The 25,942-nt window shown below is 40.7% G+C and overlaps 1 protein-coding gene across 1 annotated transcript in view; it reads left to right on the top strand.

Moving 5' to 3' along the window:
• Positions 1-25,942, top strand: part of NXN (nucleoredoxin) — a 138,699-nt gene that overhangs the window by 76,565 nt on the left and 36,192 nt on the right. The window contains exons 2-4 of the mRNA XM_044284789.1: positions 14,610-14,727; positions 17,425-17,558; positions 18,091-18,191. Coding sequence (XP_044140724.1) covers positions 14,610-14,727; positions 17,425-17,558; positions 18,091-18,191 — 353 coding nt within the window. The remainder of the gene's footprint in view (positions 1-14,609; positions 14,728-17,424; positions 17,559-18,090; positions 18,192-25,942) is intronic.

The raw sequence follows: 25,942 nt of genomic DNA, 5'->3' as shown, positions 1-25,942 counted from the left end.
ATATGGTGGAGACGAAAGTCTGCCACAGGAAATCTGCTACTCTCTTTTGGAGAGGTTTCACTGTATTTTGACCATTTGAAAATAAGTTTGGATTTGCAAGTCTTAAGGCAGAGTGTTCCCAGATTTAAAGAAAAAACAAACAAACTATCAGTTATGGAGGCACTAGCAGGTCCTGTGTATTAGATTTTCCACCTCCGCTTATATATGTATAACATTCCCAGATGTGCTTGGAGTGTGCACCTTATTGCTTCACAGACCTGTCAGCCACCTGCCCATGTCTGCATCACTTCTTGCCATTGTGCTGTGTGATTTGACCTAGAATCTAGATCATTGGATGACAAATAAGTTTCACTGTAATTAAATCCTTATTGACATGGTTCTTCCTACAATGACTTGTTTGCACGGGCCGGCTGAGCGGGTAGGAAGCGTTCCTTCCCGACAGTCGGCTGCTCGTTAGGTGAAGGAGACCGATGCATTTACATGCAGAGATCTTCACAGGATGAGGGATGTCTATAGCGACCCCTTGTCCTCATACAGAATCATGGCTTCTGGGCAGCAGATCTTTGTTTCGACCACACGATCTGCTGCCTAGAAGACTTGATTGGTGGCGCCTGCATGAATGACAGGATCACCTGATGAATGAGCATTTACATGGCCAGATTGTCGGGAACGGTCGTTCCTGATAATCTGCCCGAATCTCAGGCCATGTAAATGCACCTTAAGACCTACTTAGCAGTTTTGGTCATGCTTAATGGCTGACAGCACTAGGTAGGGGCTGGGGAGAGCAGTATAGACCATCAATATCTGGTCGGTGTGGTCTGACACCCCACACCCCTGCTGTTTTGGGGTATTTCTGCGCAGACAATACACAAGTCCATCCATTGTGTGGTGGGGGTAGCTGGTCACTTCAATAGGGGCAGCGCTGCAATATTTCGCTCTGTCCACTACACAGTGGATGGAACTGTGTGTGTCAGGTGCAGTCTTCTGGCGTCAGAGCTACCCCAAGTGCCTGTGTGAATGGGACTTCTATGGGACTGCTGGAGAAAGAATACATATATAATGGTCTAAGGCAAAGCTAGAAGTTATTTTGTCCCTAAGGTGTTCTTTTCATACCTATGGGGTTACTTTCCACACGTGGCATCCAGCACTGACCACTTGCTCAACTATAACTCCTAATTAAAGATGAGAAAATCAACTTCAACTGTAAGGGGCTGACCCTGCTGGAGAAGAAGCACCCACCTGCCTCTAGATTAAAGGGCCAGACTTTGAGCCCAGCCCTGACAAGTTCTAATTAGCAGAGTGAGGGCAGAGGCTTGGCTTCGAAGCTGTCACTTTGAGGAGCGCACAGTGGCAGCCCCAAAGTAGAAGATGAGCCTCTGTCCTTTCTCAGCTAATAGGAAATTGTCAGGGCCGGGCTAAGACTTTATTCACACAGATATTTTTCAAACAATTGTCACACAACCATTTTCAGAATCATTTTAGTCTATGGGGTTATTCACATGGTCATTTTTTAATGGCCCATGAATAATGGGCATTCAAAAATAGAATATGTGCTATTTTTTTGTTATTTTCATGGCCAGATGAACCCCAAACAATTGAAGGGGACAGTTCTTAATAGCCTGTTTTTTTTTTTTAACAAGTATCAGTTTCATGGCTGTTCAAAACAGACTATTTTGCCATTTTTAATAGCCCCCTTTTTCTTTTTCTTTTTTTTCTTCATGTGAATGTAGCCTAAATGTCTGGCCATGTAAATCCAGCGGCAGATAGGCACTTCTTCACCTGCAGAGACAACCCCTCATAGGTCGTCAATTCATTTATCTCTACTCCTGATCATAAAGAAAGCATTTGAAGTGTTCCTTGTTCCATTCCAGGTCATCATGACTCCGAATTTGGTAATCTGAATAAATATCTGGATCCATCTCCAGAAAACTAGTACATGTAATTTGTAATATATTTTTTAAGAAAGGCATCCAGGCCCTTTTTATTTTACTTAACGATATGTTACTTAATGATAAATTAACCATGACAGCTTCCTCCGGCAGAGAGCTCCATAGTCTTACTCCTTTTCTAGTGAAGAAATCTCATCTATGCTGGTGTTAACCTTCTATTCTTTATACATTATGGATGGATGTCATGGTTACAGGCCTGGGTATAAAACATGGATTAGATCACTGCTAAACCGTCTTTTTTATTTTAACAAAGGAAATAGCCTAAAGTTTGATAATCTTGGCGCTGTGATTCACTCATTACCTAAATTACTTTGGGCACCCTTGTTTGCTTTGCTACAGTTCAGCTATGTCAAGCACCCAAAATTGTACACAATGGAGATTATTTACAAATCTTGGCACCAGTTTCCTGGCATACAAATTCTCAAATTTTTGCGCAAACTCCCTTTTTTTTATTTTTTACTTTCTGTGTTTCTCGCTGCTCGCAGCACTTTTTTTTTTTAGTCAAATCTTTTTTATTAACAAGATTTTCAAAGCTGTGTACAATAAGCATATTCTGATATCCCAATACAGAAAAATAAATCAATTTGATGTACTCTCTTGCGTATTATTTTTGTATATAATTATATAACATACATGAATAAACCCCTTCCCCCCTCCCAAAATCCGTACTCACTGCAACATTTGTGCTTCTCCCTCTATCTCTTTAGAATCTAACGTGACTATTAGACAACCATTTGCTCCATAGTTTTTTCAAACTTTTGCGGGCACCCTCTTTTCAGGAATTTAGCTTTTTCACAGGTCAACATATTATTGACTGTAACCATAAATTCTTCTAACGTCAGGAGACTAGTCTGTATCCAATGCAACGCAATCAGTTTTCTGGCTATATACAACAATCTACCCACCGCTATCTTACTATACCCATCTGTCCCTATTTCAGAGACGTATCCAAGAATACATATTTTGGGGTCTCTATCTACCCTAACTGCCATGTTTTGGCGTATGGTTTCTATCCAGAACATATCTAGATATTGACATTTCCATATCATGTGAATCAAATCCACTGGTTCCATAGAACATCTCAGACAGCATGCATCTGTTCTGACCCCAATGTATTTTAGACATATTGGCGTTTTATATACTCTGTGAATAATGAAGAGTTGGGACAACTTTCCCTGTTCACTCAGTGAAGTCAATGGAATCACCTTCAAAACATCCTCCCATTGCCCCTGCGACATCTCCCCCACATCTTCCTCCCACTTTTTCATTTAAGTCAATGGATTAAGAACTTATCTAGTAACAATGTATAAAGCATAGATATCAAACCTCTCTTTTCTCTTCCTGTAAGGATTACTTTTTGGGCCGTATCTAGTTTAGTAATGATAGTACCTTTTTTTTCCTCATGGTCTCATACACATGTAAATATTTGAAAAATCTTGTTTGAGGAATTTGGAATTTCTCCTGTATATCTGTAAATGATTTAAATACCCCACCTTCTACTACATCGCCTATCCCATGGATCCCTTTATTTTCCCAACCCTGAAGGCCTGACCAAGAAAGGAATTCCGGAAGATGAGTTATTCCAAATCGGGGTTAGCTCGCTAACGCCCGTCACGCCTCTCAGCTGCTTGACTTTCTTCCATACTTTCCTTATAAGGCCTATCAGAGGGAAATTATCATCCAGAGTATGCTTTCCCTCTCCTTCCAGTAACCACATTAGATCCTTCCTCCCCATTTTTTGCTGTAGAATCTGACTAGTCATATCTGCCAACTAATAGTTTTTCCATCCCTTAAAATGCCGACACTGTGCTGCTAGGTAATAGATCCAGGGATTTGGTACCGCCAGTCCCCCCCGTCGTTTAAGAGTATTGTAATGTTTCCAGTTTGATTCTTGGCCGACCTCCTCTCCAAATAAGTTCCCTAAATATAGAGTTAATTTTCTTAAATCTTTCCAAAGGTAACCAGATCGGGGAGTTATGGAGCACATATAAAAGTTGTGGCATCATCACCATTTTAAGGAGATTTACCCTGCCCACTATGGAAAGAAATAGCTTATTCCATGCTATAGTCTTCTTTCTAAACTTCGCTAGCAAGGGGGATAGGTTTAACTCTTTAAAGTCTTTAATCCTGGGTGAAGTCTGGATTCCTAGATACTTAACATTATTAACACAGGGGATATTATGAGCAATGGCCACCTCAGATATTGCCTGATCATCAATAGGCATCAACGCAGATTTTTGCCAATTAATAGTAAGGCCCCCGAGAAATAGAAGTGTTATCAGTGTACAACGCAATTTTGTTATCTATCTGCCCTTATTGAAAGCCCTTAATGTCTGGGGACTTGCGCACTGATGCCGCTAAAGGCTCAATAGCTATAGCAAATAGGAGGGGGGATAATGGGCACCCCTGCCTAGTTCCCCTAGCTAGCTGGATATAGTTAGACACTCTCTCATTACCCGAATACGTGCCCTTGGATTAGAGTAGAGGACCTGCACCCACTTAATGAACCGCTGACCAAAGCCCATACATCTCAATGTACCCCAGAGATATCCCCACACCACACTGTCGAAGGCCGTAGCAGCGTTAATCGACAGAACTGCCCTATCCCCAGTTATCCGCTGGTATTTGTAAGCTGGTATATACTCTACGAATATTAATAGCTGTAGATTTTTGGGGCATAAAGCCGTTTGGTCTGGGTGGATTATGCTAAGTATGGCCTTAGATAGTCTTTTCGCCAGAACCTTTGCTAACAGCTTAACATCCAACGTTAGGAGGGATATTGGCCTGTAGGAGTTGGGGAATATTGGATCTTTCCCTGGTTTCGGTATCACCACTGCATAGAGGCTGGAAGACAGCCCACCTCCAACGAATAATTAAAGACCTTCAGTAGTTCTGGTAATAGTATATCCTGAAATTTCTTATGTCCCCACAGGAATACCATCCTTAGCCACATCTTTCAAGGCTTCCACCAATTCCTCCATATCAATAGGCCCCTCTAATTTGTCCCTCTCCTCTGCCAAAAGTGTGGGTAGTTCTGCCCCCCTATGGAATTGTAAAAACGCTTTCTCGGAGTTGGTATTCCTGGAGCTATACAGAGAGGAGTAAAATCCCTGTAGTACACTTAGAATATCCTTTGTACTTGTACAAGGCCTCCCCTGGGGATCCAACAGTTCCACAATACATGATGCTCCTTGCTGGGCCCTGGAAATAACCGATAGTATGCCCAACACTTCACATTCTGCAAATTTGCATTGTCTATAAAAGGTGCGTTTCCTGTCTGCTACCTTCAATAGATGGCACCTCAATTGTTTCTGCGCCTCTTTTAATACCCTACTGGTAGCCAGGGAGGGTGCTACCCCAAATGCCCTCTCCGCCTCCTCAGCCTCCTTGTGAACCCTGACATCCTCTATTTTGGATCTAGTTTTATGTACACTAATGGACTTAATCAAAAGCCCCCTCAGATATGCTTTCATAGCATCCCAGACAGCATGGGGAGACATCGTACCAGTATTAAAAGTAAAATATTATTTGAGGGATTCAGTCATATTTGTCAGGTCCCCCAGAATTTGTAACCAAATTGCATTGCACTTCCATAATTTCGGCCCCATTCTAGCCCTCCCTATATCCAGCTCCACCTTTAATATGGAATGGTCTGATATCGACCTGGGAAAATAATCGGGGGAATGAACAATCGGGAACATTCCATCATTCACCAGTGCTAAATCTATTCGAGATAAAGAACAATATGTGGACGAGCTACAAGAATATTTCTGTTCTGTCGGGTGTCTCAATCTCCATACATCCATTAAACCCATCTCTGTCATAATGTTGCATAACGCCGAACTTCCCGGGGATCTTCCAGATCCCTCCACCCTACATCTGTCCATCTGGTCATCTGGTGTACAGTTGTAATCTCCCACCAGCATCCACGGAATTCCGGGATATTCTGCCACAAACTCAAGGATCACTCTCAACAGGGTCGACACAAATGGCAGGGGAATATATAATGCTACCAGTATCATTTGAATGCCTTCAGTGTTGCACAGTACACATACGAATTTTCCTTCCTCATCTAAATGTTCTTTAATGCATTCAAATCTAATGTTCTTATGTACTAATATACTAACTCCCCTGCAATGCGAGGATAGTGCCGCATGAGCACCATATCCCACCCAAGACTTCTGCAACCAATGCAATGTGTCCTTGGTTAAATGTGTTTCTTGTAAACAGCAAATAGCTGGCTGAAAACGTGATGGGTAATTGAAGATACTATGACGTTTGTGTGTCTCAGCCATGCCCCTCACATTCCAGCTGAGTATCCTCGTCATGTATGTTCATATTCCTGATATGGAATGTAAAAGTGATCTCCCTCCAGTGATCGCACCAACCCATAATGTATAGTCAGGAACTGAACCCCAACGCATTTCATCAGCATTGAGGCCAGTTGCCGCACTAACATGCAGTGTAAAGTTGACCCTGTTGCCATGTCGGAGTGAGTACGCGCCCTCCCCACCCCCCCCTATAACGGATTCTGAAACAACACTTTACTAGGGCTCTCCTTAACACAGAGGCCCACATTTTGAAATGGCATATTTAACCTTGTAGTATGTAACTGCTCTTAAGAGCAAGATATAAACTAGAAACTTTCCTTGAGCTGCACTTTCTGTGCACTACTCACGCTCCTGCATCAGAGGAACCGATAGATTATTTGTGTTCGTAAAGTCCCATCTGTGGAAGCATCGTCAGATGAAGTGTCCCTCTTCATATTACATTCCTAAAAACAGGAAAACAGAGAAAAAGGCTATACACTGAAGAAATAGATTCCCTGAGATGATCTTCTCAGACATCCTTGTCTCGCGCTCACAATTTAATTTCATGGTGGTCCAGCCAGTGCTCCACCTCTTATGGGTCCTCAAAGAACTTGGTATCACTCATCGCCACCACGCGTAGCTTGGCCGAAAATAACATCGAGTATGGAATATGTAGATTCCTAAGTCGTCTCTTGATGTCCAGGAACTTTGTCCGCTTCTTCTGAACCTCTGTGGAATAGTTTGGGAAGATGGAAATTTTCGCTCCATTGATGACCAAATCCACGTTGTCTCGTGACTGCCTCAAAATGGTATCCAGTCCTTTTTTCCTGTAGCCATTTTTCAATATATTCTGTGGCATTTGTCCCCTCTGTTATTTCCAGGACCCCCACACTATTCTGATGTTATTACGACGTGATCTGTTTTCCTTTTTGGCAAACAGGGCCGCCACATGTCTTAGCCGCCATCTTAAGAGGCCTAGCTTCATCTTCCATCTCTGATGTTTTTCAAGCTCTGATGTTCTTTCATTAACTTTATGTAAGTCTTGCCTGATCAGGGATATATCTTCTCGTAGGCTGCCCACTTGGAGGTTAAGGTCTTTTGGGGTGCAATTGCAGCTAGCTACTGCTTTCATTCTATCTTTAAGGGTAGGTTCCTTTTCAGTATATTTGTGAGGGTTTTCTTTACCCTGAGCTCTTGTTTGGGACAAAGGGACCTGGCAGCCAGTGTTATTCTCTCCCTCTTCATCTGTGGAGTGCTGCTCCTGTTCTGAGGAGGAATTACCTCCTTCCACAGCAGTTTGTGACCAGTCCTTTACCCCTTCTGCCGCACTCCGACTCACCGCCTCATGTCTTCCGTCCTCCTCTATTCCAGCTGCCCTCCGTCCTGTGTGCGCGCGCGCGCCGCTCTTCCCACGTTTCGGCATTGCTTCCACCCCCACTATTTGATCCAGGATAATCCGCTGTAACAGACAGAAACAGATTGGTGGGTGTGGACCAATGGACAGTCAGCTGCGGTGCCCTTAATAGGACAGGTTCAAAGTCCTTAATACAAAATAGAAAAAGGTTTAACGGGTACCGCGCTAATTTGTAAAGCAGTATACAGGATCAAGAACCAGAAAGCAACGTGCCAAATTCGTATGATGCACAAACGAAAAATTCCAAATCCATAAACAATAATATACAGGCGGATCTCACACTTCCATATAAGCCATGCGATGATTTTCAGCAACCTGATACTCAGCTGCGCATATATGAAGACGACTGTCTTACGTCTCCCAGTTCACATGCGAAAGAATGGATGTCCGCCTGCAATATACGGTGAAATCTCCCCTTGTGATAACAGTCACACGAAAAGCCTGATCCGAAAACAGTCCGGAATACCCTAATGAAGGACAGAAAAAGATTGCGCAATACCCTCGGGGTTTAAAAGTAGGAATACTTTAATCTACTTACAAAAGGCAAGTTTTCACAAGCATATAAAATACCCGACCCGGGTTTCGCACTTAGCTTCGTCAGGGGCTGCAATCCAAATGCCGCCAAAGGTCAACACATATATAGCAGTCATTGACCCCGGAACAAGTACGGACTTCCGTTTGTCCGGCAAAATATTTAAACTGATCTTTTTAAAAAATAAATACTAAAATTGCCAACATAAGTTCTAATGACACATACATTTAGCAAGATACAATAAAATACAATAAATTACACAAAACTAAAATAGTATTAAACATAGTAGAAAAACTTGCGTTATATAATAAAACATCTAAAAAATTTTTTTGATTAAACCATACAGACAGATTTTATATCCCACTCAATATTATGTTACACAAAACTAAAATAGTATTAAACATAGTAGAAAAACTTGCGTTATATAATAAAACATCTAAAAATTTTTTTGATTAAACCATACAGATTGGGATATAAAATCTGTCTGTATGGTTTAATCAAAAAAATTTTTTAGATGTTTTATTATATAACGCAAGTTTTTCTACTATGTTTAATACTATTTTAGTTTTGTGTAATTTATTGTATTTTATTGTATCTTGCTAAATGTATGTGTCATTAGAACTTATGTTGGCAATTTTAGTATTTATTTTTTAAAAAGATCAGTTTAAATATTTTGCCGGACAAACGGAAGTCCGTACTTGTTCCGGGGTCAATGACTGCTATATATGTGTTGACCTTTGGCGGCATTTGGATTGCAGCCCCTGACGAAGCTAAGTGCGAAACCCGGGTCGGGTATTTTATATGCTTGTGAAAACTTGCCTTTTGTAAGTAGATTAAAGTATTCCTACTTTTAAACCCCGAGGGTATTGCGCAATCTTTTTCTGTCCTTCATTAGGGTATTCCGGACTGTTTTCGGATCAGGCTTTTCGTGTGACTGTTATCACAAGGGGAGATTTCACCGTATATTGCAGGCGGACATCCATTCTTTCGCATGTGAACTGGGAGACGTAAGACAGTCGTCTTCATATATGCGCAGCTGAGTATCAGGTTGCTGAAAATCATCGCATGGCTTATATGGAAGTGTGAGATCCGCCTGTATATTATTGTTTATGGATTTGGAATTTTTCGTTTGTGCATCATACGAATTTGGCACGTTGCTTTCTGGTTCTTGATCCTGTATACTGCTTTACAAATTAGCGCGGTACCCGTTAAACCTTTTTCTATTTTGTATTAAGGACTTTGAACCTGTCCTATTAAGGGCGCCGCAGCTGACTGTCCATTGGTCCACACCCACCAATCTGTTTCTGTCTGTTACTTTGTTTCTAGGTTCAGTTGGTGTGGATTATGGATATTTTTACTTTTAGAGACAATATGCATTTAAATGTACACGAAGTATTTAATGAGAAACCTCAGCAAGATTGTAGTAATGATATTGATGAGGTTTTTAATACCTTAGAATTATTAATGGTTAAAGAAATTAGAACCATTTGGGATGTTATTTCACTGGAGCGGTTCCTTGTGGAAGAAAAGATCCCAGAGGGCCTCAGGTGGCAACTCCCATTGAATTCAGACATTGAAACAGAATTATATGAATGGGAGAGTTTTGTTAATTCATGCGGTTTTGGTGCTATGAGATTTATTATAGAGAGAAGGAAAAAGAAACTTTCCTCCATATGTAATAAAATAGAGGAGATAAAGGTCAAACTAGCGCCTTTTAAAGAACTATCTGAATATTCTGAATTATCACAAAAATGCCAAAAAGAAGTCATGAAAGCTGAACAAGAAGTAAAAAAGAAAAAACAAAAAAAGTATTTAAAGGTTATAGAGGAATATAAAAATAATACAGTGTACAAATGGAAACAGAAAAAGGAAGATACAGCAGTATATGTGAGTGAGCCTAAAAACAATGAGCGCACCGCACCTGATATAGGGAGAACCACCACCTATAATCACCAGGTAAATTCCAACCCCAGATGGGGCCGGGAGCAACCTCGTGATTATAGACCTAGGTGGAATGGCCATCGTAGAAATCAAGGCTATTATAGACATAACGAGAACCATTATTATAATGCGCAAAACCATCGTGGGCATTATAATCAATATCAATATGGTTCCCGGGATTACCATAATTCAGACAGAAACAGACAACAATACCGCCCCTATTATAATAATAGAGGGGGAGAACCTTATATACAAGAGTATAATGATTATAACCGTACTAGAGGAACAGATAATAGAGAAGGGGGTAGAAATCTCCCTTCAGAAAATAGACAGGCTTATAACCATAGCCCTTTTAAAAAAACAAATGACATTGAAGATACAGTATATGTTAAAGAAATGAGGGGAATTAACACTCATGAGGAAAATTTTCCCCACAAGATGATAAAAGGGAAAACACCACAATCACCACAAAAGATGGAAGGGACACCAAGAAAGAAAAAAAGAGAGGAAGGGGAAGAAGGGGAGGAAAAAGACACAATAAGCCCAGAAGCGAAGAAAGGCAGAGGGATTCCATAGGCATATATAACTTAAGCACACATAGTTTGACTCCAGATGAACTTTCTGTGCTTAATAAGGGTCTTAAATTTGCCCCAATATATAGAGGAAATAAATTTGAAACATATTTGGATGTGCATAGATTCATAAGGAAATTAAATATATGTAAATATTTGAAAAAGAATCCAATAAAAACTTCCAATGCGCAAGATACTAAAATATACACGCATCTGCGAAATAAATCTACTTTTTTCCCAGATAATAAGGAAAATGAATGTATAGAAGCTTTTAAACGTGGGGTTCTTAAAGGGCTAGATCAATTAGATATAGGAGGTTCAAAAAAGAATAATTTAACTAAAAATGAAAAGGAGGCGTTAAAAACTCTGGAAAAAAATGATAAAATAATTATAAAACCAGCAGATAAAGGTGGAGGTGTAGTTGTTTTAAATCATGAGGACTACAACACGGAAATGCAGAGAATTCTTAGCGACACTACTACATACAGAAAATTGAAAAGGGATCCCATATTCGAATATAAAAAAACACTTAAAGTTTTGTTAGATAGGGGTCTAATGCAAAAAGTGCTGAATGAGAAAGAACATCAGTATTTAAATAACTTGTACCCAAAAACTCCGACTATATATTATTTACCTAAGATTCATAAGAATGCAGAACGCCCCCCAGGGCGACCCATTGTCTCAGGGATTGATTCAATAACCAGCCGTGTATCCGAGTATATAGACATTTTCTTACAAAAATATGTGACTATCACACCATCATACCTACGGGATACTGGACATATCCTTGAGGCTTTGAGAGAAATAAATGATTTACCCGAAAATGCTATTTTGATGACATTAGATGTCACTTCACTTTACACAATCATACCAAATGAGATAGGCATGGAGGCGATAAGATTTTATTTGAATAGAGATGTTCAAATGTCTAATGAGCAAAAAATCTTTATTATGGATTGTATACAGTACTGCCTCGGACATAATTATTTCTGGTATGCTGATAGTTATTTTCTCCAGGTGTCGGGAGTGGCGATGGGTGCGAAATTCGCACCCAGCTTCGCCAATCTGTTCATGTCTTACTGGGAACAGTCTAATATAGACCCGATTATTAAAGTTGAGATGGAGGGTGGTAGCCTCCAACTCTGGAGGAGATATATAGATGACTGCATCGGCATTTGGTATGGAACGGAGATAGGGTTAATGAGGTTTATTTCTCAAATTAATGCAAATAAGTGGAACATTCATTTCACCCATGATGTTAGTAAAAACACTATACATTTTTTAGATCTGGAGATCAGGGTAGATGAAAAAAAGATAAAAACTGTCACTTATTTTAAACCTACTGACCGCAATGGTTATATTGAAAGAAATAGTTGCCATCATGAACCATGGATCTGTAATGTGCCGAAGGGACAATTGAAACGTATCAAAAGAAATTGTACCAGTATAGAAGATTATGAGACACAAAGTGACATCATAGTAAATAGATTTGTAGAAAAGGGATATAAAAAGGAAGTTCTGTTGAATCAAAAGGAAGAAATTAAGTTGGAAAATTTGGGTACTATTAAAAAGAAAGTGTCTGCGGAAGATAAAATACAGATTCAAGAAAAATATAAGTTTGCTTTTTCAACCACCTATTCTATTAATTGCCCCCATATTAAAAGAATAATTCAAAATAACTGGAAGGTTTTGCGAAATGATCCAGTTATAGGTGAATTTATTCCCCAAAAACCGCCCTTTATTTTTAAAAGAGCCCCCACTGTCAGAAACCGTATCGTGCACAGTTATGTGAGAGAGTCTTCTGGTGCACCGAAATTGCGCAACGGCTTCACTTGGTGCGGCTTCTGTTTATGTTGCAGAAATCGCACAAGAGAAGATAAAAAAATAATCAGAAAAGATGATATTGTGTCTACCTCCAAATCTATCTCTAAAAAAATTAGTGGTAGTATCTCATGTGAATCAATGGGAGTTATTTATGTACTGGAGTGCCCGTGTGGTCTCCAGTATATTGGAAGAACACTGAGAAAGTTAAAAGTTCGAGTTGGCGAACATATTAAAAATATTAAAAAAGGACTCGAGACTCATAGTGTCTCTGCACATTATAAGAGGTTCCATCAGAAAGACCCTACGGGTCTAAAGTTTTGTGGTGTAGAATTGGTGAAACGTCACTGGCGTGGAGGTAATCCTGCCACACAGATTAATAAAAGGGAGGCGCAATGGATTTATGATATGAACACATTGCAGCCTAACGGACATAATATTGAGTGGGATATAAAATCTGTCTGTATGGTTTAATCAAAAAAAATTTTTAGATGTTTTATTATATAACGCAAGTTTTTCTACTATGTTTAATACTATTTTAGTTTTGTGTAATTTATTGTATTTTATTGTATCTTGCTAAATGTATGTGTCATTAGAACTTATGTTGGCAATTTTAGTATTTATTTTTTAAAAAGATCAGTTTAAATATTTTGCCGGACAAACGGAAGTCCGTACTTGTTCCGGGGTCAATGACTGCTATATATGTGTTGACCTTTGGCGGCATTTGGATTGCAGCCCCTGACGAAGCTAAGTGCGAAACCCGGGTCGGGTATTTTATATGCTTGTGAAAACTTGCCTTTTGTAAGTAGATTAAAGTATTCCTACTTTTAAACCCCGAGGGTATTGCGCAATCTTTTTCTGTCCTTCATTAGGGTATTCCGGACTGTTTTCGGATCAGGCTTTTCGTGTGACTGTTATCACAAGGGGAGATTTCACCGTATATTGCAGGCGGACATCCATTCTTTCGCATGTGAACTGGGAGACGTAAGACAGTCGTCTTCATATATGCGCAGCTGAGTATCAGGTTGCTGAAAATCATCGCATGGCTTATATGGAAGTGTGAGATCCGCCTGTATATTATTGTTTATGGATTTGGAATTTTTCGTTTGTGCATCATACGAATTTGGCACGTTGCTTTCTGGTTCTTGATCCTGTATACTGCTTTACAAATTAGCGCGGTACCCGTTAAACCTTTTTCTATTCAGGATAATCCGCTACCTTCTGGGGCACCTGTAATATGTTTTGCTTCCACCAGCAGTCTTCAGATATCGGGATGTGACAGGATTCAGGCAGGAGTGATCTGAAGCGCTCCCTACTCCATGCTGCGGTAGGCCACGCCCTTCTCAGCACTTTTTAAACAAGTGTGTGGAGCCTAGCAGAATGGGCTGAGGCCACCACAGTCTGACACATTTAAAACAATTTCCGCCAGTCATCTAGTGTAACTTATAACTGATATCTTCACTAACTTGTAGCTGAAGTAGGTTTCCGTTTCTGGCACATGGACAGCAAAAGATGCAACAAATGTATTTGAAGATATTCACCTCTTAAGAATTTAACCGCATCTTACGCTGCAGTCTTTTACGAAGACTGGTATATAAAACACCGGTCTTTAGTAAATAAGCCCCTATATTCCATGTGTGGTCTGTCAAGTGGTTTTGGTTTAACAATGCTTGGATATACATAATATATCTCAATTAGGTTTTGGTCTGAAGCTATGTCCTATGTAATCACTTGGTTTTATTTAGGTTTACTTTACTTTACTTCCTGGAGGGTTTTTCTCATTACATTTGAACTTTACTGATGTCTATGGATCTGAAAATCATGTTCAGCTGAGCTGATGTTTTTTTGCTGCTATAGAACCTCTCTAGTTAAATGATGGAGCATAGCAGCCACCAGCAAAGTATGGAAAGTATGAATATATCTAAAGAAATGTATTTTAGGTGGTCACATCTTCCTGGAATAACTTGCTTTAGTTAGTTTTGATTAAGCATGTCCTTGCTTTTCAGAAATAAAATGTTATACTGTACTTCACTTCTAGTTATTGTAATTGGGTTTCTCCTTTCTTAACAGTTGAAACTTTGGAACAAGTACAGAATTTCCAACATTCCCTCCCTTATCTTTATTGAAGCATCTACCGGGAAGGTTGTGTGTAGAAACGGCCTCTTATTAATAAGAGATGACCCAGAAGGTTAGTATGTTTTAATCTTGTACAAAAGATCGAGACTTCTCTGTCCATGAAAAATGTTTAATGTTTGTGCTGTTATGGGATGACTTTACTTACACAAGTACATTTTCTTGTATAAAGCTGGCTATATACTTGAGCTACATCCACACTTCATGTATTATTGTCTACTGACTGCTACCTGAAGACAGAGGTGTTATGGCGGAAGCGGTATTGGGAATGAATGACTTAAACTTGCTGATCCTTTTTCCCCCAGGAGACAAACATCTGACAGTGTTATCTGGCAGCTGTTTATTCCCCTCTCTCCAAATAAACATGCATGCTAAGCCTAGTAGAGTATGCACTTTTACAGTTCTGTGGCTGTCTTAAGTGTATGGCCAGCCTAAAGGTGTTTAAGGGCTTAATAAAAATAAGCCGTAATAATACCTATATGTCTATGATTTCTCACCAGATGATCTCCATAGCTCAAAAGTAGTTCTTTTTTTATTGTCTTGCCTTGCACTGTGATGTACATTTGTTTTAGTGATGCTAGAGTTTCTAGAGGTGGTATTACCCATGATTCCTCTCTCTTCTCACAGATTTCCCCACTTCAGCAGTCTGCATGCCTCTCTATTACAATATGTAAGGTAGTGGTTTAATAGCTCCCTATCTGTTCTGTTACTGGTTTGCTCACATACACTGCATTGTTTGCTGCCCAGCATGTGAAATACGGACATGACAGAGATGTAATCTGTGGCATCCACAATGGGATGTCACACCAGCAGGAGATAAACACCAGGGGCATGGCTGTGTGACAAGCTTACAGGGCTGTGTCGGCTACAGACAGTAATTCAGACATTAATAGGTGTTACGCCTTACTGCATATAAACCATTTGCACATAATTTTTAAAGTTCAAAAAACTTTAAAGGGTAACTGTCATGTTTTCCTAAAAAAAAAAAAAATTAATTAGCATATGTTACAGCAGCATAAAGCATAAAGCAATCTTTAGTTTCACATACCGATGTTTTCCTTGAGTTTTTACCTTAGTTACGGCTGTTTAAACATTTACAATATGAGGACCTTCTCAAGATAGCTCCTCTGCCAGTTCTCTGAGGCCAAAACTGCTTGCCCTCACTTCCCATACACACATGCTGTAGCCAGCAGCTCCCTGCCAGCCAATCAGATTGGATTACTGAGAGACACGCCTCCTCACTCTAAAGCTTAATGCAGGCATGCAGTGTGAAGGACCGCCTCTGTCTTCTGTTTAAACTGAAGGGAAGACAGACAAGCCATAGCAACATCTTTTAAGGGAGCAGTGGAAAGGGACAGAGGACATTAATGAAAGCTGTTATTATAAGGTAATTACAGATCTTTTGATAATCATTGACAGAGTAACTCAGGTGAGCCTAGCTCTAATGAACTAGCAAATAAAATAAAAAATATGACAGTTACCCTTTAATCCTTTGACATGTATGAGCTCATCACCAGGAAAGGTTAGTGGCACAATGCTCAGCTGAGTGCTTCTACCACTTATTTCAGCAATTGGTGAAGGTCTTAGCACCTGGACTTTCACCAATCTAAACTTCTGACATGGCACTGGTGACATGTCAAAGCTTTGCAAAAGTACAATTACTCTTTAAGATTACAAAACTCTGTGGCTCCAGGAGCAAGCAACTTCTTGTCTGTGCTCTTCTGCCTCCCTTAGTAGACTTCTATCCTATAAAAACTTTTCAAAACCACAAATGAGTGGTCTCCTCTCCCATAGTCATTAAAGGGACACTGACAGGCCCAAAAAGCATATTTAGGTATATATATGACAGTACAGTTCTTATAAAGTGTATTAGAATCATCTAAGTATCCCCCCCTGTCCACCTTATAAATACACTAAAAAGAAGTTTTATAACCTGCTTTCATCGTGTTCAATCTGCCCAAGGGGCGGCGTTTCATCTCAACTTGCGCCCAGCCAGCCTCGCCACAACTGCCGTTTGAAGCGCCGCCCAGCTCATCAATATTCACTTCGCTGGGCGGCTACTAGTGTCCCCGGCCATCTTCAGCGCACGCATGCGCCCGGCACCCTCACTGGCCGGGATCGCATCGCGCCTGCGCACAGTCTGATTCCCAGAGGCCGATGCAGCCTCTGCTTTATGCGCATGCGCCGGGCACAGCAGCGCTTCAGAGTAGCCGCCCAGCGAAGTGAATATTGATGAGCTGGGCGGCGCTTCAAACGGCAGTACTGTACTATCATATATATACCTAAATATGCTTTTTGGGCCTGTCAGTGTCCCTTTAAAGGCGTTCTCTTATCAACAGCGATCCTATTTTAAAACAAAGCTGGTGCTGCAAAATGTGGCATTACATGGCATTGATTCAAATGAGTAGCCATCTATGTAATACCCAAGTCTGCCAGAGTGGCTAATGGGGGCGGGCAAGCCATGAGTGACTGACCCTCCTGTATGATGTCTATAAGCCCTACTAAGGTGTAATCTGGACATCAGGTTGTCTGGGATCTATTTAAGTGCACATTTTCATCATACTAGCATCTAAAAAAGGAAAAGTAAAAAAAATAAATGAACATTTAAGCAGTAGCTACAGTTATATAACATGAACCGGTATAGTGCAGTACTTTGAAAATAAGAATTTTACTGAAATTCTGTTACAATATTCTATAGCTAAACATAAGCGATCATAACGAATAATACAAATGCAATTATTATGTTACACAGGTCTAGAGTTCCCTTGGGGTCCAAAGCCCTTCAGTGAAGTTATTGCAGGCCCTTTGCTCAGGAAGAATGGCCAGTCCCAGGATAGTAGTACCCTGGAAGGCTCTTATGTTGGTGTATATTTCTCTGCACACTGGGTGAGTACAATCAATCAGAAAAGTAATTAAAGGGGGTGCATGATTTTTACGATGCATTGAATACTGAAGATGGTTATTTGGACAGTCAAGGCAGTTATGGGATCAAGATCGCATGTCGGGAATTTCAGTCTGTGCAGAAAAAACTGATGTGTTAATCGGCCCATTAACTAATGTCCCAGAGTTCAGTCTGCATGCTGTCCGTTTTACACTCAGACAGCACCCTGACTTGAACATGGTTTTTGTGAATAGGCCTTTAAAGGGGTTGTGACCACTTAGCTGGACCTGTAAAGGGGAGACAAATGGTGACCCTTACACAATGGACAGAGCTGTGTAGTTACGGCATCAGAGCTATTCTGAAACAGCTGATTGGCAGGATTGTGGGGTGTCTGATTCCTGCTGATCAGATATTTATGGATTATCAATAGTAAAGGAGTAGACAACCCTTTTAATTATTATGGCAGCATGCAATTTCATTGATATCCATCTCCATATGTAGATAAAAATGTTATGTATATTTCTGTTTACATTTCAGTGTCCTCCATGTCGAAGTCTGACCAGAGTCCTGGTGGAGTCTTACCGGAAAATTAAAGAGTTGGGTCAAAAGTTTGAAATTATTCTAGTTAGTGCTGACAGGTAAGTGTTTTTTAGGCTACTTTCACACTAGCGTTCGGCTGTCCGCTCGTGAGCTCCGTTTGAAGGGGCTCACGAGCGGACCCGAACGCTTCCGTCCAGCCCTGATGCAGTCTGAATGGATGCGGATCCGCTCAGACTGCATCAGTCTGGCGGCGTTCAGCCTCCGCTCCGCTCGCCTCCGCACGGACAGGCGGACACCTGAACGCTGCTTGCAGCGTTCGGGTGTCCGCCTGGCCGTGCGGAGGCGTGCGGATCCGTCCAGACTTACAATGTAAGTCAATGGGAACGGATCCGCTTGAAGATGACACACTATGGCTCAATCTTCAAGCGGATCTGTCCCCCATTGACTTTACATTGAAAGTCTGAACGGATCCGCTCAGGCTGCTTTCACACTTAGAAAATTTTCTAAGTTATTAATGCAGACGGATCCGTACTGAACGGAGCCTCCGTCTGCATTAATATGATCGGATCCGTTCAGAACGGATCCGATCGAACGCTAGTGTGAAAGTAGCCTTAAATGAATTTCTGCTATTGAGGACTGTTTAATTAATGTTATTTATTTATTTTTTATCTAAAATAATGTGCGAAGATTAAAAACATTCTTAATATTCGCATGGCTAAGTTATTCCACATGTTTAAATCCTATGCCCACAGAGATAAGCGTAATAAGATTATGTCAGCCCTGGTAAAACAACAAAAAGATAAATCACATATTCGCCAAAATTCGCATGCCACAGGAAACTATATCTACTGATTCCAAATCAATTGCTCAGGCATTTCAAGATTTCTATTCTAATTTGTATGATCTTCATTCTGACCCAGCCTCCCTAGTTTCGACACCCTCCCCAGGAGCAGTTGACCAGTTCCTGGACTCACTTAATCTCCCTTTCATCTCAGAGACCGATAAAAGTGCCTTGACACAACCCTTTACTCCTTTAGAACTGGGCAAAGTACTACAGTGTATCCCATCGGGTAAATCACCAGGTCCGGGTGGCCTTCCATCAACTATTATATAAAATTTTAATCCCTTTTACTATCGTGTTTCACTAAAGTCTGTAATGCACTCTTGGGAGGAGATATCTGGCCACCGCAATCTCTAGAAGCTCATATAACTATATTACCTAAGGAAGGCAAAGATTCAACTCTCTCCAGCAGCTATAGGCCGATATCTCTTCTCAACACAGACCTTAAATGGTGGGCTAAAGCTTTAGCATATATACTGAGTCCTATACTGCCCAGGATCATTGGTGCTGAACAAACCGGGTTCGTTAAAAGTAGACAGGAGAAAGACAATACTGTTAGGGTTATACGTATAATATCACATGCCAGGTCCACTAAATCAGAAATTCTGAATATAACGCTTCCGCTACATCAGACTCGCCAGCTCCAACATCAATCTAAGTACACTTGGCCAGCAGATTATATTAGGTATCTGGGTCATAATTTAACACCAGATCCAGCTAATCTGTATAAAGCCAACTATATACCAGAACTGCAAGACATAACTGATCAGCTTAAAAAACTACATCTACCTTTCATGTCGTGGATAGGCAGGAAAAACTTCCTTAAAGCTTATATTGTGCCCAAATTACTTTACCTGCTACAATCTGGCTCCCTTTTCTCCAAAGTACAGTCCATATTTAATTAATTTCTATGGAGCAAAGCACTCCCTAGACTCCCTTTTAGACTTCAGAAACGCAAACAAAGGTTCGGTGGTTTTGGGCTACCAGACCTCCTCACCTATTATAAAGCGAACCAGCTTAGTAGATGGATCACAATCACGTTAAACCCACCATCTAATTTATATGCCAACATTGAAAACTATCTTTTCACCTTAGCAGACCGTTGTTGTTGGTGGGACATCTCTAAACCTGCTAATTATCACCCGCATATCCTTCTCAGAAGCATTGCAGATGTGTGGCAAAAGCTCAATAAACAAACAGCTCTGATCTCATCCCCATCACCAGTAATGCCTCTGAGCCTCCTACCTAAATATGTTAATCTGGGTACAAACATTCCCTCAGACTTTTGGACACAACTTTCTAACATTACAGTAGGGGATATATTCTACACAGATACTGCTCCCACATCAGATATTTTACTACAAAAGACTAAAATACATCCCCCCAACTTGATACAGCGACATGACTTCGACTCTATCTGTAAAATTGCATACAAGAAAATGCCTTCTACACATAGGGATACATGGCTAGAATTGCACTTACTGAAACATTCGCCCCAAGACAAAGAGCTTTCTTTCCTATACAACTGGCTTTTAACTAACGACTCTCAACTTAAGCCCCAGTACGTGTCTAAATGGGAAGAAGAATTGAATATGACCCTCTCTGATCCAGAACTGCATATTATACTCTCCAGATCACATGGCTTTTCGCGATGTGTAAAGCTCCAAATAAACTCCTTTAAATTACTAACACGCTGGTACAAAACTCCGGTTTTCCTTCATCCAATTAATCCAGAAATTCCAGATGCCTGTTGGAGGTCCCTGTCTGATAGAGGCACCTTATCTCACCTTTGGTGGTACTGTCCCCTTTAAAAGATTATTGGAAAGCCATAGAAAACAGCATAAATTATGTGTGTTCCAGCAAGATCACATTAACTCCACCACTTGTCCTCCTGTGTTCCCCAACCTCTTCCTTTACTCCCCGTAAACACAATCTACCCATATTATTGCTATCTGCAGCTAAGTTGTTAATCCCCACTCTCTGGCAAAGCCCAAGATCTCAATCCCTACAAGACTGGGCCAACAAGGTCAATCAAATACTCCGATTAGAAGAACTAGCACATTGGGAAGCTATGACCAGATCATCCTTCCTCAAAATTTGGGACCTCTGGAAGCAATCCAAATACATGGACGCATTTAACTCAACTTCTGCACAACCTTGATTTTTATTTTTTTTTTATTTTTTTTTATTTCATTCTTTTACAATTCACTGAACGCACCTTAGGAAGAACCCTCACTTACTTCTTCTCCCCCCCTACCCTATTTCCCCCTCCCCAAATTTTCCCTCTTTCTCTATCTCTCATACTTTCTTTATCATGACATCTTTTATTGTTGACATATTTCTCAATTTATTGGTATATATCTCACCAGCACTACAGAGGTAGACAAACAATGTAGTTAGTTGAAGATTAGCCTCTAAGTGATAGTGCTGTTTGTTGTGAGTAAATGATTCCCTTTGAACTATGTATTGTTTGTTCTACAATACGTCTTTAAAAAATAAAAAGATATTTGACATAAAAGAATGTGCAAATTAGCCTCTCAAAACATATATTAAGATATGAAAACGCAATTTCTCACTCGTATCAATGGGGGACAAAGAAGACCATTGGTATAGCTGCTGCTGCTACTAGGAGGCAACACTAAGCAGAAAAAGAGTTAGCTTCTCCTCTGAGCTATATCTCTCCTGCAGACACTGAGCTAATCAGTTTTTAGCCATTGGATTGGATTGGATTGTATGCACCCGTTCTGCTGTGGGGTCCACACTAGGGTTGGGTGATATCAAAAACATTCCCACGATAACGATATATAGAAAGTTATTGCAATAGCGATATATATCGCGATGTCCATTTAGAAAAAAAACACTCAAAACATGCATTCACGTTTCCTTGTTGCCCCCATACAGTATAATGTCTCATTGATGCCTCTATGCAGTAATATCTCTTAGTTGCCCACCAAGAACGGGGTCACCATTCCCCCCCAAATATGATGGAGCGGCTGTGCCCCCTGCTGCTCCATTCATTCTCTATGGGATTGCTGGAGATAGCAGCTATCAGCCGTCTTCACCGCTCCCATAGAAAATGGGACATCCTAGCGGAAAACCCTGATAAGTGCGATGTTCAGAGTGTGCCCATTATAGGTGCACATTGTCAGGAAGGGCACCTTGGCATTATAAATATGCCTTTCAGTCAAATAAAACATTGGGGGTCATTTACTAAAGACTGGCGCTTCCCATGTGGGTCTTAGTCCCTACACACTATAGCCATATTACCACAGCCCCTAGAGTGCAGTAACTGTTCTCAGCCCCAGCCTGTCTGTGCAGCAGTCCCCAGAATGCAGCAACTGTCCTCAGCGCCGGCCTGTCTGTGCAGCAGCCCCCAGATTGGTTACAGCCACTAGATGCCATTTCTTTGTGACCTAAGGGACTTTTCTGTTATGGCGTTCACCACATAGGAGATAGTTTGGAATTTTTCGGATGTAGCAATACTTAATTTGTTTTTTTTATTGTTTATATTTTTTTATGGAAATTGGGAAAGGGGGTGATTCAAAATTTAAATTTTTTTTTTTTTTATACTTTTTCATTTAATAACTATTAGCCCCCCTTATGGGGCTAGAACCTGGGAACCTTTTATCCAATGAAGAGGCGAGGTGACCCTGTGGCCACTGTCACCAATGATTATAATACTGGGGGGCTTGGGTGCACTGTGCCACCAATGATTATAATTTATAATACTGGGGTATGGGGGGGGCGCACTGCGCCATCAATGAATGTAATTAACCTCATAATACAAATATAGCCTGCGGGTGCCAGCCATATCACACAGCTGGCACTCAGCCTCAATGACAGGGATCCTGCCGAACCGTGCCAATTAGCCCCTCAGGTGCCGCATTTGAGGGGTAAATTGCCTCGGTTCGCAGGATCGCCGTTTTCTGTCGTTGAGACTGGGTGCCGGGTATGTGATACGGCCGGCACCCGCAGTCTATATTTGAATTGAGGGTAATTCTCATTGGTGGCGCAGCGGCAACAGCTCCTCCTCACTATTAACTTCTCATTGGTGGCGCAGCGGCAGCCGGATCACAGTGGGGAGGGACTCTCCTTCTCCACTATGCTGACTGTAATGTGCGCCGGACATTTTAGAGGCATTCAGCACTGTGACGTGCGACTGCCCCTATGATGTCACTAAAATACAGCAGTAATTAAGAAATGGCGATATCGCCATATCGCCGTTTCTTTATACCGCGGTATATCGTTAATACCGGTTTATTGCCCAACCCTAGTCCACACTCCCTTCCTAGCGCAATATTTTTCCTATCTCTGGTTCCTGTCTGCAGCTTCCGATTAGGTCTGCCTTTCGGGGAATGGGTCTTCCTGTCCCTTTTCAGGGTTCCTGGTGTGTCTTTCCCCAGCATTTCTGTGCAGGGCCTTATGACTGGCCTTGGATTCGTTCTGTTTTTGTTGGCTCCCCATGGTACTGCTCTTTACCGTCCCATGGTCTTCTGTGTCCCCCAATGATACAAGCAAGAGAATAGGATTTTTTGTGCTTACCTGTAAAATCCTTTTCTCGCTGAGTTCATTGGGGGGACACAGCTCCCACCCTGTATGTACATTGCTGTTTCTCCTAGATGGGTCCTTCTGGTTCTTGATGATGACCCATCTCCGGTTTTCTTCCTTTTTATTGTGTTCTGTTGGCTTCTCCTGGCTGCTCCTACTGCTTTTGTACAAATTGATTAGCTCAGTGTCTGCAGAAGGGATATAGCTGAGGAGGAGGAGCTAACACTTTTTTGCTTAGTGTCGCCTCCTAGTGGCAGCAGTTATACCCATGGTCTTCTGTGTCCCCCAATGACAGAAAAGGATTTTACAGGAAAGCACAAAAAATCCAATTTTTCTGATACAGAGCAGATTTATTCAAACATACAGTATGCATATGGTAGACAGGTGTAGCCAGCAGAGCACAGAATTGAAGAAACATATTTCAGATTACTGACAAGTTATGGTAACTTCCTATCGTCTAAATATTATATAGAGTACTGCCATTTCTCATCTAGCAAGCATATGTATAGCTGAAGAGTATATGTTCACAAAATAAGTGGCACACATTTTTTTCATTTTGCAACGTTTTCTTTATTACTGCAACATTAGCAGATGCCCCATGGGAGTTGTATTTCACAATAATTCAAGCCTCCCTGGTTTGGCGCTGCAGGATTGTGATGGTGACATCACTAGTCTTGTATGTTTTGGCTCATTTTTCAGCTGTTTGCTTAGAGCCCAGCTAATTCTTTATTTATTACATCGTAGAATACTGTAATTGTGTAGAGATGCAACTGTCAAGTCAATCACAAAAGAAGATTTATAATCTGTGGAAAATGCTTTTGAAGATCTTGCTAGGCTGAACATATGAGTTTCATTTTCTTTTCCTATAAATGATGTCTCATAGCTAATAGATTGTAGATTATGCAGATCACACATGCACAGGGTGCAGCTGCGGGGTAGCATTCGGCCTGCAACACGGACACAGAGCTTCTACAGACAGTACAGAAAAGACAGAATTAAACATTTTGGGTAAAAATGCCAGTGATTCATAAGTACAATGGTCCCTAAAGTTACAATTTTAATTGGTTCCAGGACACTATTGTCCGTTGGAACCTTTGCAACTTGAGTCCATAACTCTATGGAAAACTAGTAATTGGTTTTAAAAAACCCAAAATGTCATCTCAAGATCATAAAAAATGAAGAATTAAAAAAAGTTGCAGATGGCTTAGATAGAAAAAGAACGTCCCTACATGTAAGTCAGAAATGGCTGCTTGGAGCTATAAATCACTTTCTATAGTAAGGACAGGAGCTTCTTCAGGGTCCTGTATAGCACACAGTGTACCCGGAAAAAAAAGTGGAACCACCCTCACCTGACATCCAAAGGAGCAGCTCAGACAGAGGACAGTACAGGACATGTAGTACCACACTGTATACGTGTTTTACCAAAGAAATGGCCATGCTGACTGGAAAGAGCGTTGTTAGTAGAAAATATTGTACCCTGAGGCTAAATATTTTGAGGGACCACTGTATAAAGGGTATTTTTGTGATCCTTGGTGGAGAAACATCAGGTTGTCACTAAATTAAAATTATTACTACTGGACGGCCTCTATGATTTCAATTTATTGCAATGGTTATTCACATGTGAATGGTTACTCACATACATGTGAGATCATCTTTTCACTGACAGTTGGGATGGGTTTCCATCATTTTGCGGATTGGTAGAGGTTCACACATTTTATGATATAATAAACCAACCAATAACAAAAATAACAGTGAATGTACTTTGCATGATTGTGCAGATCAAATGTGATAGGTGACTATTATGAGAGGAGTAATGGGACAAGTTAATGAGCTGGTTAAAATTGTGCCAGGAGCCAGTTGGCAACTGTATCGGCAAAATTAATGTTGGCTTTTACCTTTTTGAGTTATTTCTAAATATCTTCCGTGATCCTGATATACATTTCACTGTGTGGACTTTCATTTTATTTTCTCTATTAGGGCCTCTAGAACTTGGCAGGACTGCACAAAAGCAGTAGGTCTCATAAGTGAAATGCTGAATTGTTTATACCTTTAGAATAGTTTACTTTATAAAATGGTTACATATTTTCCGTAATTGTATTCTGCCATTCAGTAAACAACTAAATGTGAAAATGAACTCTTTAGCTGGCTTACTGCTGAGTGAACCAGTGAGAAGTACAGATCGAACCTTTGCCAAGTTATTTCATATATCAGGGGACAGTAAACATAATCTCGGTAGACGATATTTGTTGGCAATTGCTGAATAGCGTTGGAATGAAAACAGTTAGGCGGCTGACTGGAAACATTTTTCTTCTGAGCGAGATGCACTTCAACAGTATTAAAGTTGTTAATGGCAATAAACAATCTATAATGTTTTATATTCTAACCATACATGCCTTTGTCCAAGTTCTAGTGAGAGCAGAATTGGGGCAAAAAAAATATTTTTTTTATCATTTTGATTTT

This window comes from Bufo gargarizans, chromosome 3, assembly GCF_014858855.1.
Source record: "Bufo gargarizans isolate SCDJY-AF-19 chromosome 3, ASM1485885v1, whole genome shotgun sequence".
Lineage (NCBI taxonomy): Eukaryota > Metazoa > Chordata > Amphibia > Anura > Bufonidae > Bufo > Bufo gargarizans.
Note: the sequence above shows the minus strand (reverse complement) of the source record. Positions and strands in the feature narration are given on the sequence as shown.